We start from the raw sequence: 15,291 nt of genomic DNA, 5'->3' as shown, positions 1-15,291 counted from the left end.
TTCCCAATGGTTTGAAAGGCTGCTAGGTCACCTGCAGTTCTCCTTTACCATATTGTCTGGCTTCATGTCTCATTTGGAAAAAAAACAGATACAAGCAGCCCTATGAACCAGAGCTGTGCAGAGGGGAATTGAAACACCAAATAACTTCCTTGAATGCTGCGAGTAATAATCATACATCATTCCCACAGCTGCTAGAGACCCAGAACAGGAGTTAACATGATTATGTTGCCATTTTCCTTGTAGAGACCTACTATTTTTTTCAATGGTCATGGCTTTGGGTCAATTAAAAGTTAAGAACAGCAGCTGAATAGCTGCTGTTGAAACATGGTATATTCCTTCTTTAGGAAGAATTGAAACACGTCTAATTCTGAAACTAGAATAAATTAAGGCAGTGTCTGGAAGCCCATTGGGAGACTTTCCAAGTAGGCTGAAGGGATGTAGGAGCACAAGGCTTTCACAACAGGATTTATGCTTGTGGAATTCAGAATACATCTTTTCGTATCAAACCATAACACCGATGGAATCAAACAAGGCTCTACACTGAATGGATTGTGCAAAAATCCCCAGTCGGTCACTTTGCACAGTTATGTTCAGAAAGCATGCTGTATTTTAAAGGGTCCGATAAAGCCTGTGGGAAGAAATGATTGGTCACTGCACAGTGGTGGTAGCAATAAATCTGCAGACAGGTTAGTATAGAAAAGAAGATCCATCAAATTCAAACAAAAATACACATTACACTGCACCCTTGTTAGATGCATCATTTGTACCGAACAGCTCCGTGTTTACAATAACCTGCCACTCTCCATCCATCACACACAAATGAATTATTCAAGTCATGGTCTCCTTCATAGAAACCACCCCTTCCCCCTTTGCATCCCAGCAGTCCACCCCCACAGTACTGTGCACAGGGAAGCAAAAAGTCAGATTTTGCAGTTTGAGGAAAACAGAGTCATGAAAATCAACCTTATTTGCTAGGGGAGAATCCAACCCCGCTGTTGTAAGGAAACCTGCCTTGCCCGGGGGCTATTACCTCTACTACTGCAAACCCCTTGATGGGCCGTGACATCAGCGGCTGGTTGTCCAGTGACGTGACCGTGTACATTGATCCAACATCAGACACCGATGCTGTTTCTACGTTGTCCAACTGTTCCCCCAGGCTGCCAAGGCTGCCGAGGCTTCCAGTGCTGCAAAGCGAAAGGTCTAAGCTTTCCTGGCTGGAAACAACATGAGGTTCTAGCAGTCCTGGTGGAATGGCCAACTCCAGACCACCTTGAAACTGGTCCACGGAGATATCACTAATTGTCCGAGAGATGCCCTGTGAGCTGCAGAGAGAAGCCTGGCTTGTAGAAGCAGAAGCACTGACGCTCATTGCAGGAGTGACGCTGCTAGAGCTGCTGATATCCAAGCTGTCGGCACTACTCGACACAGTTGGTTTTTCCAACTCAGTCCTACATTCTCCTCCTTCGGCTTTGTCCTTGACCTTTTTCGGGTCCTCTTCCTGCAGAGGGATGTAGATTTCATCTCTGAAGACCCCACCGTGTGCATTACATGCCTTCCGGATTGCACTCCTGACAGTACTCTCCTCCAAGTGAGTGGGTATTCCAGAAATCACCAGTAACCGACTGTGAGCTGTTGGACCCACTAGTGCCTGACAAGCATCAGCTACAGCATCATTTGTCACACCCAGCCCTTGGGGGTCCTTTTTAGTCAGGTGTCTGAGAATTATAAGCAGGGTCAGTGCCCTGTGAAACCATAACATGTCCTCAGGTTTGCTTCCTCCTATGCTCAGCATCGTGGTGTCAGTTTCGGCAGTTCGGGCTGAAGTCCGTTTCCCTGAAGTCGATGTCTTTTCCCGCTTCATTTTGACTTTCTTCCTCTTTGACAGGAGGCTTGGACTCTGTGGGGTCTGCCCTGGAGATGAGGAGGACGAGGAAGAGGAGTCGCTGAGATTTGGTGCATTTGTTGAGGACATCACGCTAGCTGTTATGCTCATATTGATTGGCAGAGTCACTTCTGCTACAGCAAGGCAGACTTCCATCAGAGCATGAAAATACGTTGAAAATCTCCCCTGGTCAGCCGCCCCAATGCCAGAACCACTACACGCATTTCCAGACACCCAGTTTTGCGTTTCTTCATCATATAACTTGTGCAGTTCTGACTGGAGAGCCATCAGCATAGCCAGGCAGGGGTTCAGCTGAAGTGCAATGGAGGAAGACAACCCAGCTGGGTTTTTTTTCTGTTCCAGGCTGTGAATTTTGCGAAGCAACTCAGCCAAGAGATGAAATAATAGTTCCTTCATGCAAGCTGCCATGTCTGTCGTCCAGAGAAAGTTTCCTAAACAGGATGACAAACAGATTGATCTTGCTGCAACTGGCTTTATTATGTGATTTACAACAACGCTGTGCAACAGATACAACATCAACAAGGCCACTTATAAAAAACCACTGGCTATTTTCTTCCCACAGAGACTCTGAGCAACCAACAGCTGCATGATACCATGTAGGTATCACAAAGGCCGCTAGGCAAAATCAACCTAAATACGGCGCTGCAGAAGGCTTTAGATGTAGCAGCTTTTTAAATTTTGTTTTAAAAAGTAAGAGTATAATCAGACCAATGACCCCTGAATTCCTGTAATATTCCATTCAGTCTGTTTTGTGATGTCAACATCTTTTCAGATTTTATGGTCCATATGTTTGAAGCCACAATGCACACGTACACTAAAAAAAAAATCTTGGCATGGGAAGATAGAGAGGTTGGCAGCTCTGTGGAGACAGCTTGAGCTTCTGGACATTTGAGGCAGCATAGGAGGCCATTTGTGATAATGAAAAAAAGCAAATTACCTGGATATTTATCTTAAACTGATGAGCAGTGAAACAATTAGTGTTCAGGTTTCCCATCTTTAAGGTTTTATGGTTATTTGAGGATGAATACGGCAGTTTACTTGCTCATTAACACCTAGGATCTCAATTTGTCTGAAGGCTACTGCCGCATCAGTTCATACTCTGTTCATATTTATATTTTTTCCTCCCCAGGGCAATCTCGGGTTCTATGGCAAAAAGTTGTGACTGCAGAACACACAAGGCTCTGGTTACTAAAAAAAAATCTTTCACTGATGACACCAGGAGAAAAAAATTTAAAGGTGCTTAAATAACTATGTTTTCAAACTGACTGAGGCACTTCTAAATATGTTATCCAGTCATGTGAAATGTGTCAGCTGAAAAGCATCACGTGGGTTTTTTGGTCTTTTTTAATGCTGAGTTTATTTATAAATATTCAAAAAGGTGAAATCACATCAACAGACACTTCTGGACTTTTAAAAACCAGATTCCATGACAGTGTCTCAAACATGTTTAACTGCTGTCATTTTTCTTTTTTTGATGAACATTGCATCTGATCACATTTTTTCACTGGTGCTTATCGGACACTCAAGAAGCACTTTGCTCTCACCTAAAAATTCCACTACTTGTAGAAGAACTGACACAGGAATAGTATCCAGTTCATCTTCGGATTTGCCATCACCATCCTCTGATTTCCAAGTTAAGACTTGTTCAGTAAATGCCATAGCCAGTGGAAATTCAAGGGGGACAGAATGTAAGACTAACACGGCTCCAGGAGGAGGAGATACCCCTAGACAAAAAGACAGGGAGAAACGACCTTTACAATTTGATTAAAGCAAATGATAGTGCCAAGCCGAAGGTAAAAATACCACCAGGCCAGGTGCATGTTTTCATGGAAAGCAGGGCTAATGGAGAATGTTATACAGGAACCGGTGATCAAAGTTGATGAAACTTAAGAGTCTTCTGAAGGAAAAGGGCTCTCGCATACACATACTCCTCTCTAAACAAGTCAAGCTATTTCTCCTGCTGGTTGTACAAGGAGAATGCCGTTATTACTATTAATATAATAATACAATATAATAATATAATAATAGTAATTACTATTTCATTTTGCAGCAATGAGTGCCTGCCACAGCACCACCTAGGTTTTGTATTTTGTTCAAAATGCAGCACAGCACCAAGCAAGCTCAGGGCTGAACTTAGTTCCATATACCACTTCCGGCTGTGTGAATTAGAGACAGCCAAGGAATATACAGGAACTGACAGGCTTCTGTGAACTGATGCTATCACACTCTGAAAAGGCAACACTAAAATTTCCAGAAATATAAAACCGTGTCTGGTTACTGTTATGCTATAATCCCATTGCTCAAAAGGCCCCCTCTAAGTTCATATACCAATGGAGTGCAGACCTGGTGCCAACGGAGGAAATTCCTAAGAGATGACACATCGTCCACCTATTTTAGAAATGGCAAAGGCATTTACCTAGTTTGATGTGGACCTTGTCAGTGGGGATGATCACAGAAGGGTACTGGTTGGTTGTTGGGGGAGGCGTCAAGCCTGTGTTGGTTGGTGAGGCATCCCGAGGGTAACACACTGCCTCAATGAGGTTTAACTGGCCATTCCGCTTTACTTTATGACCAAGACCATAAACAAGCACTCGAGCCCAGGGAGCCTTATATAGGGAGGAGCTAGAAAATAACCAGAAAATATGTTAGGTGCTTGATCAAAATCCACACCCTTGAGTATGCATGTTGTACCCTTCTGCAATACTAATCCTCCCCGCCTCAGAAATCCTTGGTCATTTTTATTTAAAAAGAAAAAAAAAAAAAAGAACCCAAGTCTACACAGATTTCATAAGAAAGTACTGGGAGGGATAGATCCCACTCTGGCCCTATTGGCCCTGAAAGGGTTTGTCTTCCTTTCCTTTTCCTGAAGAACTTACTCTTTGCGGAATCCAGACTGACTCTCCTTGCAGGACACAACTACAAAAGCAGCCCCAGGGAAGTTAACATCCATACTGACTTTGGATTCTGAAATAGGAAACTCTTCAGCAGGGAACTGCTCTGGCGCAGTCTGTAAAATGACATTCAAGCATGAAAATCTCAGGGTAGCAAAGCAACAAGCCAAAACTCCTCTCCTTACTGTACAACTAAGGGTGGGATTGCAAATAATTTGACATGTTGAGGACATTTCGTTTAATACTACACAGGGCATCCCATTGCTTGGTATGATCTGAGTAGCATTACAGCATGTTCAGAAAAATGGTGCACTATGACAAACAGTGTTGAGTTTATGAATAGTGATAAGCAGTGTCAAGGTGTGAAGAACAAAGGCAACACACAGAGAAAAGAGAAAGACTAATACATATTTTAGTAAGTTAAATGTTTCTCATAAACTACAAACACATTCAGAAAGCATCAAGAACACTACCTGCAAGAAGGAACAGATTTGTTTTGTCAGTTCTAATAGACTCTCCTCTCCTTGATGCAAAGTCCGGGTGATGGCGACTGTAAGCCATTCCCGGATGGCTTGTGAATTGCCCTGGTAAAACAGGTCTGTGGCAGAACAGTTCTGGGAATGGATGCAGTGTTGCAGGGACTGGGCCAAAAGAATTGAACTCGAACTGACTGTTCCATCTGCAAAGGGTGGAGAAAACACAGTGCAGACCTGGGAGGTGACTCTACACTTCTAAGCACTTGGTAAAACAAAAACATTTCAAGACCCCAGGGATAACAAGGCTCTACAGTATCCCACCTATCTCAAGAGGACATACAGAAAGCACAGCACCCAGTGGAATAAATCTGTCTGGGGCAGAAGCAAGCAGGGAAAGGTCTTTCTCATGGCTCTGAGTTTTTGTGAGCTCACTGATAAATATTTAGGGGCTTCAGATTGGAAGCCTCTTCCTGAGTAAACCCCATTCCCGTATTATACAAACAAACATGCTGCATAACCACTTTCAGAAACTTCAAGCTGTCAGGTTTTTTGCCCCTACTAGTTCTATTGGGAAGCTCCACCTTCTTCTAATAGCCAACCTACATTTATTCATGGCAGTTCTGCACCATCTTCCTCTTGTTTTTGTACCATTGTCCTTCCCCTTAATTAGCTCTTTTCTTCTTACAGTGAACATATTACAGTTCAGCCCAGAACTTACTTACCTGCCTTTCTGAGATCACAAGCTTTTCTGCAGCTGTTCATGAATCTAGCAAGAGACTGTTGACTGCATGTGTCTGTGCAACTTTGAAAAAGTTTAATTATGATGACAATAGTATTTCATGCCTTTGTGAAACAAATGGAAAACTGGCAGTTTCAAGAAGCCTCTGAACTTGTTCCATCTTTCACAGCTTTTCTTGAAAGAATACACTGCTTGGGATCACTCTATTATCATACTGGAAGAAACCAAGTCAAGTATAACTTACCAGGGAGAGGTGGGGCAAGAAGTTGGTTGGACAAGAGCTGAAGATGCTCCAGTGTGATGTCACGGATGGCAGGGATATGAAAAAGGCGTGTAAACATGTGTGGAGATTTGGGGGCAAAGATATTCAGGAGAGCCATGCGGCAGTACAGCTTGGCAAGTGAGGCTTCGCATCGCAACAGCTCTCTACAAAAATGCAAAACAGAGTTGACTTTTCAATACTGTAGGCTGATTTATGCAATAGGAATGGAAATGTTTATTGAACTGATTTTCTATTTACCTATGAATTTGAATATTTGTATTATCCAGAGTAACCAGGCCATTTGTTGCAGTCCTCCGATAACCGGCAGGTGGCCTTTCTAACATGTCGATAGGATACCAGTATCTTACCAGAACGCCTTCACTTCTGAGGTAAGTCTCCACTTGTACCAATTCATTGACCTGAAATGTCAAGTGCAGTGTCTCAATACACAAGAACTTTTAGACAAAGAACGCAGAACATAACTTCAACTAGCACATGCTATCGTGTTGGGTCATACATGCAGGCTGTAAATGCATGTAAAAACTGAAATACAGATTTACTCACTGAATCAACATCCAGAACAACACCATGGAGACCAAATGTTTTCAGCATTCCGCGAATAGCAAATTTAGGTAAAGCTGTACCAACAGCATTGCTGGCCACATTGTTACTGTCTGGAGAGCGAGTCACCACTGTGAGACCTGGAGATAAAAGGAACAGCATATCTCCAGAAAAATGACAAGTTTTCTTGATTTAAGTGTAACAGTCTATGCAACTGGGCCCTAGCTCCAAAGTAACACAGCCTTATCTTTGGCTAGGATACACAAAGGAAGTCTGAGTTTAGTTACCTAAAAAAGCTGCAGCCATGACTTAACCAAGCACAATGCTGTCCTGGGCTTCATTCTTGCATGCAAAGTTAAAACAGTATTTCAAACCCAACTCTTCCATTACCGATAAAATTGAAAGAAAAACCTACCTTTCCGAACTTTATCAATTGTAAATTTGTTTGCTTCATCTTTGATATCCTCAATGGTAGGAAGATAGAGGTCTCTTGGGATACCACCATTTTCCTCATAAAGGAATTCTACTGTCTGTCGGGCTATATCCACCATGCCTGATAACAGAAAAGCCTTTGATTAAATCTGGCCTTGGTCATCTTTGCAACAAACCACACCATCTCTAACGAATGTTTCAGGTCAGATTCTCCAGTTGAGGATTAAAACCCTACCACCACAATGAACAAGTGGTTACTATGAACCACATACTATGCCAAGATTTTAAAAAAAAAAGAGGGCTACATCAATTCTGACAGTTTTTGGAAAGCATTTCTAGAGTTAAAGCCAATACATTTGCAGACAAGTGATAATCACGATTCTATAGTGGAGCTAAACTCATTTATACCCTCGAGCAATTCTGTAGACAGTACATTAGCCACAATGTTGACACTACACAGTATTTAAACCTGTAAACGTGGGCAGTTGGAACAAAAAGTTGTCATCCCCACTTTCTATTATTTAGGCTTGTGGTTCAGTAATTATTGAAGAAACAAGACATTGTCAAAGCATCATTCTAAGATGCTGTATATAGACACTTGGAAAACTACCATGGAAAACAAAAGCAGAATTATACGGGTCCATTATGCAGGGTAAACCTTAAATTATAGGTTCATCTCCCTATCACTCCTTTGAGAGTTCCAGTAGAGTTTTAGTATGCCTGCCACTCAGGATACTGCACTGTACTTTAATGCCTGAATAGCTTCTACACTATGACTCTATGTCCCTAACTGTGCCAAGAGTGAAGGAAGAAGGGATATAAATAGCATCAGCACTTTGCTTCCCTTCCACCCAAAAGAGAAGTTTCTTCCAAAGAATTAAGAACACTGCTGTTCCTCATTAGCATCACAGGTAAGTGAAATCCTAAGGCTTATTTTAAAAAATCCTAAGGATTATTTAAGAAGTCCATCAGCTAGGCTGATTACAACTAATCTGTTTTGCATTACAGTCCAGGATTGCTATTACCAAGGGGTGTGTTAAATGAAGATTGAGTCAAAGGATTAAAATGGTCTTGAAACAGAAAATAAGAACGCATGATCTTTAAGGGAAAGTCATAGCACAGGAGTTTGTTTAAGATGCATCTAAACAGAAATGTTTCTCTCTCTTTTTAATAAGAGCATCCTATTGTAATCGGCATGAAGAGCGAGTACCCTAATCTTCATCCCATGAAGGAGGTCAGCATTACACCTCAACGTCAAGGGATATGGAACAAGGATTACACTGTTACTCACATGCCAGCTCTCTCAAACTCTCATGTGACAAATGGAGTTAGTATCCAAGTGGTAGGGGAATAAAAAATTACTTCTGGAACAAATGGGCAGAAGTAGCTGGATTTACAGTACACATTTTTTATTAAACATTCATGATTAGTGATGTCTGTGTGGAAAATATAGGGGAAAGCTGACATCTCTCCTGCTGAGCAGAGAATTGCCTATGAGGTTGTGCCTTCCAAATTTGTGCTGAAATGGAAGTAAAGACCCTTCTGTAGCATCTTTCTGCTTTGTCCAAGTCACCAGTTTATCAGCATGAAAGAAGGGAAAGGAAAAACTAATAACAATGCTACGGTTTCCACCAGAGAAGTACAATTAATTCACATATATTGCCTGCAAGATTACAGTTGTAGTCTCTGCTGTTACATAGCACTCAGTACCTGAAGAACAGCACAAAATCAAACACACCACCAAAAGTCCATGAGAGATATGGTAGTTTGTCAAGGTCTTTTGGTTAAAAGGTATGTTATGCATAAAATTAAATATAAAAACCTATGTTAAAGCAAGGGGATAATGGATCAAAAGATTCTAAAAGTAGGGTCACAAACTGGCTGGAGGGCCACACCCAGAGAGCGGTGGTGGACGGGACATTTTCAACTTGGAGGCATGTGGGCAGTGGGGTCCTCCAGGGCTCGGTTCGCAGGCCCGCACTGTTCAATATCTTCATCAGCGATTTGGACAAGGGGGTGAAAAGCACCTTGTTCAAATTCACAGATGACACTAAGATGTGGGGGGAAGTGGGCATGCTAGGGAGGAACAGGCTGCAATCAGACCTGGACAGGTTACAGGGGTGGGCGGATGAGAACAGGATGGGATTCAACACTGACAAGTGCAAGGTGCTGCACCTGGGGAGGCAGAGCCAGCACCACACCTACAGGCTGGGGAACTCCCCTCTCATCAGGGCAGAGGCAGAAAAGGATCTTGGAGTCACCACTGATGCCAAGATGAACATGGGTCGGCAGTGTGGGGACATGGTCAAGAAGGCCAACCGCACCTTGGCATGCATCCACAGATGCATCTCGAGCAGGTGCAGGGAGCTGATCCTCCCCCTCTATGCGGCACTGGTCAGGCCGCAGCTGGAGTACTGCGTCCAGGTCTGGGCGCCGCACTTCAGGAGGGATGTGGACAACATGGAGAGGGTCCAGAGGAGGCCACTCGCATGATCGGGGCAGCAGGGCAGGCCCTACGAGGAGAGCCTACGGGACCTGAACCTGTTCAGCCTCCACAAAAGAAGGCTGAGAGGGGATCTAGTGGCCACCTATAAACTTGCCAACGGGGACCAGCAGGCAATGGGAGAGTCCCTGTTCCCCCAAGCACCACCAGGGATAACAAGGACAACGGCCATAAAATGACTGAGAGTAGGTTCAGGCTAGATACCAGGAGGCGCTACTTCACAGTCAGGGCAGCTAGGAGGTGGAACCAACTTCCAAGAGAAGTGGTGCTGGCTCCTACCCTGGGGGTCTTCAAAAGGAAGCTAGACAGCCACCTAGCTGGGGTCATTTTACTCCAGCATCCTTTTCCTGCCCATGGCAGGGGGTCGGACTAGATAATCTGCTTAGGTCCCTTCTGACCCTACCAACTATGATTAATTCCACCAAATCCTGTGCATTTTACACCAAAAAAAAATTAGAAAAACACTGAAAAATACAATATAACATATTGTTGGTTGAATCTTAATAGTTAGGTTCTCATATATTGCAGATTTTACTGTGCAGTTTAAATGCGTTACGCTATAGTTTGCTTCCTCTCCCGTCATTAATCACATGCAATTATGACCATAGAAATAAACATTCAATAATCATACCTAGCTGTAAGGCACCCTTAATCTGGTCCAAACCAGATTTCCTTTCAGCTTCATTACGAAACCGTCTTCTAATGGTAGGAAAAACTTTAGTTTCCCAGGCTTTCACCAACAAGGCATAGTGATCCTCCTACAAAGAAAAGCCAAACAGAAAACAATGAAGAAACTGAAGTTTCTTGAAAATGAAAAACCCATAGTTCATGCATTTGTTTCAATACACAAAATCTGTATTAAGAAACCATTTTTACAGTACATGGAGTGGCTTCTCTTTCTTACCCGTGGGATGTCATCATCATCGTCATCATCGCTTTCATCATCAGCAATTGGAGGGGGATGGGGATCAGGTCCTGACGTAATGAAATTCTCATAGCTAAGTTCCATTTTATAATGACAAGAATTGTCACTGTCATATTCTGTAACCAAACACAATGAAATAATGAACTTCCAAGCATTAGCAGACACACTAAAGTACTTTACAGAGTCCTTCAAATACTTTGTCCCTTACAGATTATCTTATATCAGATGGTGGAAATTTAATGAATTCAGAGATAGTATAAATAACTGGGTGAGTCAATCAATTATGACATCTAATTACATCCAGATTCCTAATAAAAATACATTTTAATTACTGTTATTTTAACTCAGAACAACAGGTTGCAATATGCTCTACATTATGGAAGAAAGAGATAACTGAGTTCTACAATGCTTTGTCTAAAATTAAATGAGCATTTATTTGCCAATGGCAGCTCTACATAAAGCATCACAGTTGCATTTTACACTTGGAAGTGCCCTGAGAAATTCAGCTAGGGAATACTTAATTTCAGTAAGTCTTAATTAAATAAACCAAACAAGCTATTCAGATATTATTAGCGACTACTTTACGTTGCTGAGCTGTGGCAACAGCAGCAATTCTACAAGGAGGTCCATGTGTCCCAGGATCAGAAGCTATGCTGGTACCAGCATCATTATCACTATCAGAAGCCATGGCAAAAGGCAAAGCCTCAAAGTTGGCACTGATTTCTTCAGCAAGGTCAATGCACAGATCAGCAGCATTTCTGTGAGCTTGTCCCTCAGCATAGGCAAACAGGCGAGATCCAAAGTTAGCCCGGACTTTCGTGTTCTGAAACCAAGATCACACAAAATAAGTTCTTGTTTTAACGCACTGGTCTGTTCCTAAACTGCTGCTGAAAAAATGCATTTACCCATTGCTGGTATATGTACAGGAGGACTGAATAAATATTTTAACACAAATGAATAAAATGAAGATTAAAATGATTACTCTTGAGTAACAAATATGTAAAGTCCAGCTAATTCTTCCCCTTCACTAAAATTTACCAATGCTCACAAAAGAGAGTATATCAACAAATACATGCTCAGGTGTTACACCTGCCTTTTTCTGAATGTGCACGACTGGCCACATTCCACCCGAGACATCCTCCAGATATGGCCCAAGTCTCTGTCCACAATACGTGAAGTACACTCTGCCTTTAGCTGGCTGCCCTGGAGGGGGAGGAGTTCCTTCTGTTCTCTCCCAGCCAATCCCTGCTACATCACCTGGAGAAAAATTAAATCAGAGGTACACATTTATCTGCTTTTGTCCCACTATCTAAGGTGGTCAGTTATGTAAATAAGCTACATCCGGACATACCAGGAGAAAGCGTCACATCTAGGCGAACGCTCTTCCACTGTAACAAGCTGGATCCATTGTAATGCACAGCTCGTCCATTGCTAAGAAGGAAAACAGGAAGAAGACACATTAACAGCAGGAGCATTCTATATAAGGCAACATTAAAACTGGCTCATGGTGCTGAAACACAACTGGAACTCTCCTCATTTGGATAAGGGATTACCATATTTCACTAAAAAGGGGTAAAAGATTCCTTTTTTGTCGACATTATTTGTTGAGTATGCAAATGTACTCAGAAAAACATTATACCAAGTCCCAAAGGGCTTATATGCCATTAATATAGTGAGCAAGGCTGTATTTTTCAGTGAACATATTTCCAACGCACTTGTGGAAGAGACACGTGCCAACAGGATTTGTCCAAGCTCCGTCCCGCTTCTCTGCTTCAGTGGCAAACCCAAATGAAACGATTGGACCAGTGTCATCATCTGTATCTCCATAGGAAACTACTTCAATTTCCCAGTAGAATGATGGAGCCTAGGAAAAAATGTTGTGCATGGGATTAAGCCAGGCAGAGACTGCCTGTGCTGTCAGGCATTCAAGACAAATCACAATGATACAGCCACATACACACACACACACTGCCCTCTTACCTGTACTGGGACTGGTGATGTAGCATAGATAAAGGTGCCACGAGGCAGTCCCCCACCTGCGCTAGGGTCAGCCAAGAACGTTACAGCTGTGAGATGTGATGAAAACATGCAGGCTCGCACAGGTGGAAACACTCTTGAAGGGCTCCATGTAATCTCCTTGGGCTGGAAATCGGAAGAGGGCATTTTACTTCATCTGACTGCTTTGGACACAGTAAGGTAGACATTAGCCTGCTGCAATCCAGTGACCAAGTTTGCTTATGGAGTGCACCTGATGTAACCTACATAACCCACGTTGCATTCAAGCACATATAAGTGGGAGAAATGCCTTCCCTTTTACACTGTAACGGTCTATCTCCTGAATCCATTTGAAAAGGGGCCAAAAAACCCACACCATATTTCTCTATTTACCTGTCTTCTGTCTGCCTGGAGTGGCGGGGGTGGGGGACGAGCACAATCTCGGTACAACATTCTCAGCCTTTCACATTGCACTTCCACAACGAGGAGCCTCTCCCCTGTAACAACACAAAAGAAACCAGTGGCATCTCCTTTTAGGTGGGTCAGGCTAGAGGGGGACTAGCATTCCTGACCAAGCACAACTGTGTTAAAAGCCCCTACATGCTGCAAGGAAGTCAAACTGTAAATACATACATTCAATTAATCTCTCCCTTCACCTTACCAAAAAATGAGACCTCTGAAAAATGGCTTGTGTGTGGTGCATTTTGTTCTGATTTTTCCCCTGTACAAATACACAGGTAACTTCAGCTTAAATGAACAAAAGCAGTTACTCTCCATTTAAGATTGTCACTTCATTCTTTTCCTAGCAGGGTGAGAATGAAATATTACAGCAACATCTAGCATCCCCACTGCTGTGAGATGTGTTCAGACCTGCTCCCTTCAACCGCCTTTCAGGATTACCTTACTCTTTCTAGCTTTCCTTATGATTTAATGCTTTTCTTTTTTCAAGTTAAAATCAATGAGCTTGATACAGCTTCAAGTGAAGCTGAAGTTGAGTAAAGCACTGTCAAATCCAATTCTTGTGTTTTCACTGAGGTAGCCAAAATGCTTCAAACATTTTGATTCTTACAGGGCACTTTGTGTAAAGAAAATTCAAAGTTATAGGCTGGCCATTGAAATAAAATAGCTAGCCTGATCATCGCTTGAAATAAACTATATTGGGCACAGGCATTATTATTCATAAATATAATATGCAGTGATCTGGGATAACCAAATGGAAACCCTCCTTCCTGTTACAGGGACAGTGCTTAGCACTTTCTGAAAAATCAGAAGTGCTGAGTTGGGCATTCAAGGAGAGAGATCTTAAACCACTCGTCATTTTTGAAAATTGGAGCTAGAAAATGTTGCGTGAACGAGAACACATAAATCTTTCCCTCTGTTAAAACTGTTAATCTGTGACTGAGCAGAAAGTAAAAGAATGAGACTAACATGTCTCGCTGTTTAGTTGAGAGCAGATGGCGCTTGATCCTTTCAAGGCCTAGTTAACATCACCCTCAAAGGTACTATTCTATGGAGAAGCCTACCTGGAAGAAAGGGGAACTCCTGATCAAAGATGAATTCAGCTGAGAGACTTAGCTTTACATTCAACTGACAATAAATAAAACACTGTGGGTGCATCTTCATGTGCGCTTTAATGAGCAGTAGCCTATAATACTGCATGTTAAAGCAGCATGTAAAAAAAGTGCTAATACGCTAATGCACAGTAGAATAAGCTACTGCACATTAAGCATCATCTAAAAAGCGTGCACTTATGCTTCTGTACATTAGCACAGACTAACATGCATTTATTTAGTACCTCATATTGAAGGTACTAAGTTTAATGCACATTAGGAAAAGCTCATTAATGCACGTGTAGATGACCCTGTAAAACAAAAACATGAAACTAGTGTCCAGGGCAAAACCGCTTGTTATTAAAAATACGCCTTTCAATTAGGAGAGAAAGGGAAAAACTAATTAATTTATACATGTTTGATACAAAATTCACCCCGTTTCCATGAGGCTACACACAGACCAACCAGGTTGGGTAAAAGCACTTTGTTGAAGCACTTATGCTTCTCAAATCACCTATAATCGATTTACTGATTTAAACCTAATTTCCGATCATTTACAATGAGAGTTGTAACATCAGAAGCCAAAGAAAAACCACGTTAAGCTTCCAAAATTCAGGTAGAATCAACTTTGGGGAGTAGTGGTGCTGAGCCTAAAGGAGAAAAGATGACTTCCATCAGTCAGGAAGAACAGTTTGTTGCTCATTGTTTAAACTACTGAACTATTAGAGGATTCACTATTCAGTTTGTATGACACATGCATGTCTACAGAGCCACCATATTTTAAATGAAAGATTAAAACTAGAGTCTTGTTTTCAGTTCATATTCATACATTAATAGCCTTTTTGTGTAGATGTAAGTTTCAAGAAACCTGTGTTTTTAAGCTTTTCAATAAAAAACTTGCAACAATGAAAATTTCAAAATCTGCAGCAGAGTAACCTGAATGCTGAATATTTTTATGATGGTGCACCACTACAATAAGGGAGAGAAAGACCAATGAGCCATAGAAAGGCAGAAATCAAAAGCAGAGGGCAACTGACAGCTCTGAAGTTTCATT

The 15,291-nt window shown here is 42.0% G+C and overlaps 1 protein-coding gene across 5 annotated transcripts in view; it reads right to left on the bottom strand.

The window, feature by feature from the left end:
- Positions 1–15,291, bottom strand: part of HECTD4 (HECT domain E3 ubiquitin protein ligase 4) — a 109,000-nt gene that overhangs the window by 15,540 nt on the left and 78,169 nt on the right. For all 5 annotated transcript variants that reach the window (XM_090063984.1, XM_090063985.1, XM_090063988.1 and 2 more), the window contains exons 45-61: positions 13,081–13,184; positions 12,673–12,834; positions 12,408–12,556; positions 12,044–12,123; positions 11,786–11,949; positions 11,278–11,515; positions 10,672–10,808; positions 10,399–10,525; positions 7,248–7,385; positions 6,836–6,972; positions 6,530–6,690; positions 6,254–6,435; positions 5,268–5,473; positions 4,780–4,910; positions 4,320–4,525; positions 3,448–3,627; positions 1,031–2,334 (exon numbers count right to left, since the gene is read on the bottom strand). In XM_090063984.1, coding sequence (XP_089920110.1) covers positions 1,031–2,334; positions 3,448–3,627; positions 4,320–4,525; positions 4,780–4,910; positions 5,268–5,473; positions 6,254–6,435; positions 6,530–6,690; positions 6,836–6,972; positions 7,248–7,385; positions 10,399–10,525; positions 10,672–10,808; positions 11,278–11,515; positions 11,786–11,949; positions 12,044–12,123; positions 12,408–12,556; positions 12,673–12,834; positions 13,081–13,184 — 3,806 coding nt within the window. The remainder of the gene's footprint in view (positions 1–1,030; positions 2,335–3,447; positions 3,628–4,319; positions 4,526–4,779; positions 4,911–5,267; positions 5,474–6,253; positions 6,436–6,529; positions 6,691–6,835; positions 6,973–7,247; positions 7,386–10,398; positions 10,526–10,671; positions 10,809–11,277; positions 11,516–11,785; positions 11,950–12,043; positions 12,124–12,407; positions 12,557–12,672; positions 12,835–13,080; positions 13,185–15,291) is intronic.

Source organism: Crocodylus siamensis, chromosome 9, assembly GCF_052110815.1.
Source record: "Crocodylus siamensis isolate JL-2025a chromosome 9, ASM5211081v1, whole genome shotgun sequence".
Classification (NCBI taxonomy): domain Eukaryota; kingdom Metazoa; phylum Chordata; order Crocodylia; family Crocodylidae; genus Crocodylus; species Crocodylus siamensis.
This window is presented reverse-complemented; position numbering and strand designations above follow the sequence as displayed.